Source organism: Oryzias melastigma, linkage group LG10 (genome assembly GCF_002922805.2).
Source record: "Oryzias melastigma strain HK-1 linkage group LG10, ASM292280v2, whole genome shotgun sequence".
In the NCBI taxonomy this organism is placed as follows: domain Eukaryota; kingdom Metazoa; phylum Chordata; class Actinopteri; order Beloniformes; family Adrianichthyidae; genus Oryzias; species Oryzias melastigma.
Window position 1 is genome coordinate 3,067,404 of NC_050521.1, and position 3,593 is coordinate 3,070,996.

A 3,593-nucleotide genomic window follows, 5' to 3' on the forward strand; every position below is an offset into this window, starting at 1 on the left:
CCCGAGCCGAGGCGAAACGAATGAAGGTGGCAAAGAATGCACAGAATATTAACCCAACTTCCTCGCAGAATTCACAGAATTTTGCAACTTATAAGGAAGGTTACAACGTATATGGGATCGAAAGTGTAAAAATTTAGGGGGTAGGGAACGAGGTTTTCATAAATTCCCCCCAAATGCACGCTTTTTTGGCTCCATCCGTTCCATCCTTCAGTGTTAGTGAATGAAGAGGTTGGCCAAAGGATCGTATGTACTGGTGATTTATGATTTGATAATGAGAGAGACATATTCTCCTTTTTTGAAGCATAAACTGTCTTTGTCCGTTTAAGTTTCCTTGCCTTTTGAAACCATTTTCATGTATGACTGTTGATGGCCATGCTTGTTAATACCTCTGTCCAAGTAACGCATTTCAAAACTAATGCTTGCAATGACCATGCAGAAACCTTTACATGACCACTTGCATCTTGTATTGTGCTGCCATAGATATCATATTTGGTTCTCATCTACATTCTTAAATTGTGAACATTTTGAATTTTCTTAAGCTTTCAGCTGTGGAGAGACTCTGAACTGGCTGACATGTTGCTTTCTTGTTTGTGTATGGATCCTTGTGCGAATGTGACCATGTTGGTGCTGTCTTGTGTCTGGGTGTACACGTGATGTGTGTATGTTTGTTGTAGATGACCTTTGGGGATGCCATGAGGAATAAAGCAAGACTTTCCGTCACAGGGAGTACTGGGGAGAATGGTCGGGTGATGACTCCAGAGTTTCCTAAAGCTGTCCATGCTGTCCCCTACGTGAGACCTGACTTGGGACTGAACGTCAGCCTGACGGATCTGTCCTGATCAACGAGAAACTCCTGAGTGCCTTACAATGATTTCAGAAGAATTTCTTTTTCTTTTTTTTTGCCCCCCTCTCATTCATACTGGCACTTTGTTGGTCTGTCTTGTGAATTTGAAAGATGTAAGATAGAGGCATCACTTTGTTGATTGCAAAGACCCAAATAATTTGTCTCTAGTCTTTACCATGTGCAATCGCCTCTTATCCTGGAGGGCTTCCACCTGGGAAGAGAAAAATGGAGGCTTTTGTTTTGTAAACTGGTGACTCCATGCTTTCCTGTCTGATCTGCTTGGACCGTACCGAAACAGAAGCAAGGGCTTGACTGACAGCTGAGACTGCGTGTGAGAGTCAGAGGTTCAGTCATATCAGCTGTTGAGTGAGCCTGCGAAGAGCATGGATGTTGTCACAAACGCAACGTGTCTGTACCGCCACCGTCAAACCGGATTTTCAAGCACACTTGATCTCATCTGTATGAAGATGTGGAATTGTCTTTTTTTTTCTAAGAAAATCTTAAGAAAACGTTTATTGAAAAAAAGTATTTTTATGTATTTTCACAAAAATAGCTTTTAAATAAACTTGCTTACATAATGGTTGGATATAAACATCTTAATGTGTGAGTATAAAGGAAGAATAAATACTAAACAACTTCTAGTTCCACATTTTCAAAACCAAATACATTGCATATTGGGGTGAGATGTTATAACCATGTAATTAATTCCTATTAATTCCTGTATATTTTATTCTTTAACATTTGGTGTCAATATGAACTATACGTCAATAATTGACATTTGGAATCAAACCTTTGGTGTTTTTCTTGTTGGAGTTGGTGCAGCAGTTTTGCTTTATTCTTTGGTCTCATTGTTTGCTTCAGTGCTTTTGCTGTTTGTGTTCTTCTGGTGACGAACAGAGATGTCGCTCTGCTTTCAAAATGAAACTAATCTGTTTACATGCAGTGAATGAAGAACTGAATAATATGGGAGCGTAGTATGGCAGTATATATTTTAAAGTGGCATCAAAAAGTGACATCCTTATGGGTAACATGATGGTTTCAAATGCCAAATAAGTAAGAGTGCCAAATTTCAGTGCCAGTAGATATAAATATAGTCTTAATATAATTAATCACTGTCATCTCAGTGAATGTAAATGACTCTGATACATTCTGTAACTTTTGTAACTAGATGTACAGTTGGTGGCTATGACAGTGCTAATACAGTAGACTTATCGCTTTGTTTTTCATTCACCATGCTCTTTGCATTGCTCTGACAATGAAGTAGCACCAGTTGCATGCTGTTGCCGGAAATACTGCATACGTTTATTTGATTACTGCCAAACATGCATTTTCATTTTAATGTTCACGTTGTGAGTTTAACACTTTGAAATTGGAAATACAATGTGAGACACATACATGCATACACATACATATATGTACACACACATTATATACATATTAGCATATATTTTATACAAATATTTAAAATATAAAAAAGTATATCCTCTTCTCAGAATGGCATTGCTTCCATTTAATATTAAAACTTCTTATTTTGATTTTTTTTCTTTCTTTTTTTTAGCTGTCTCACTGTAAGTTATGAACTCAGTTATACAGTTTGCACTTATGATTATAAAAGATTTTGTTTCTCTCTGAGAGTTAGTCTGTGTGAAATATTCCTCTGCAGTCAGCAGGGACATACACAGTAATATAATATCTGTTTTTAAAATCAACAGTAGAAATGTATACCATAGATGCAATCACTTTCATTGCATATTCAGGCTATTCCACTGACATTTTATATTTGGAATGTGTGCTAACTTGTTTATTTTTGGGACCCTTTCTAAATAAAAGTTGCTGATTTCTTGTTTTCATCTGTCTTTTATATAGTATCACCTCTTATTTGCTTCAGTTTAACACAAATTTACCCTGTTGCCCATGGGGATCTTTGTCTTTTTCAGAACAAAGCAGTATACTGGGAAATATCATTTAAGAAGACAACGCATGCACCTGAGCCTGCGTGTTTGTTGATGTCTCACTGATTCTTCTGCTTACCTCCAGATCTATCATTCCCTCATGATTCCCTACAGATTGCATCGCCTTGAGAAACATAGTTAACATAGTTATAAGCATTGTTCATTGATAGAATCCAGGTACCACGAAGGTTTCTGACTTCTTCCATCACTTCAACTTTGAAAATGAAAAACACAGGCCATGAATCCTCAAGCTCCTCAATGGGAAATGTGTTGGTTAGATGAGGAAGAGTCTTAAAGCATGGTCATCTGCAGTATGCATGGCACTTGCAACACCATGAGTGCACTACCTAAATATGTCAAGGATCATCCCTGAGTGACCTTCTTAAAATGCAAGTTTATCCATTAGTTAGCATTAAATAGTCTGCTTTCCTAGTTGGTACCCATCAGCATGACACAATCGTTTAATAGAAATCTTGTTTTCAGCTTAATATATTTTATAACTAAAGGGCATCACAATAGCTCTCTTCACTATGGTCAATTTTGGTAGATGTCTTAACTGTCATATTCACCACAACTTCAACGATTGCCCTTACAGCAGATACTACCCTCTGTTCTTCAGCCATATTTCAAATTGAAGTAAGAAAAAGCCTCACCATCTTATTTATACCCCTACTTTACCTTCCTACAGTGGAAGTCCTAAAGGTGATGGTTAAAGATCCATACAGTGGTTTTGTTGTGTCATGCAATTGGAACTGTGCTACAAATGTGAGCCCGATACCAACCCGTGCGTCTGGTTG

At 37.5% G+C, this 3,593-nt stretch overlaps 1 protein-coding gene across 9 annotated transcripts in view; it reads left to right on the forward strand.

The window, feature by feature from the left end:
• gria2b (glutamate receptor, ionotropic, AMPA 2b) overlaps positions 1-2,694 on the forward strand; it is a 60,907-nt gene extending 58,213 nt beyond the window's left edge. For 2 of the 9 annotated variants that reach the window (XR_002918048.2, XM_024262566.2), the window contains 2 exons: positions 1-26; positions 724-2,694. The exon at positions 1-26 is cut by the window's left edge and continues 109 nt beyond it. Coding sequence is in view for 6 of the 9 variants with exons in the window: in XM_024262566.2 (XP_024118334.1) it covers positions 1-26; positions 724-750 (53 nt within the window). In the remaining 3 variants the exon portion in view is untranslated. Of the gene's footprint in view, positions 141-674 lie in introns of those variants that run through there. The other 7 variants (XM_024262564.2, XM_024262562.2, XM_024262561.2 and 4 more) reach the window with 5 other exon arrangements.
• The last annotated feature ends 899 nt before the right edge of the window (positions 2,695-3,593 follow it).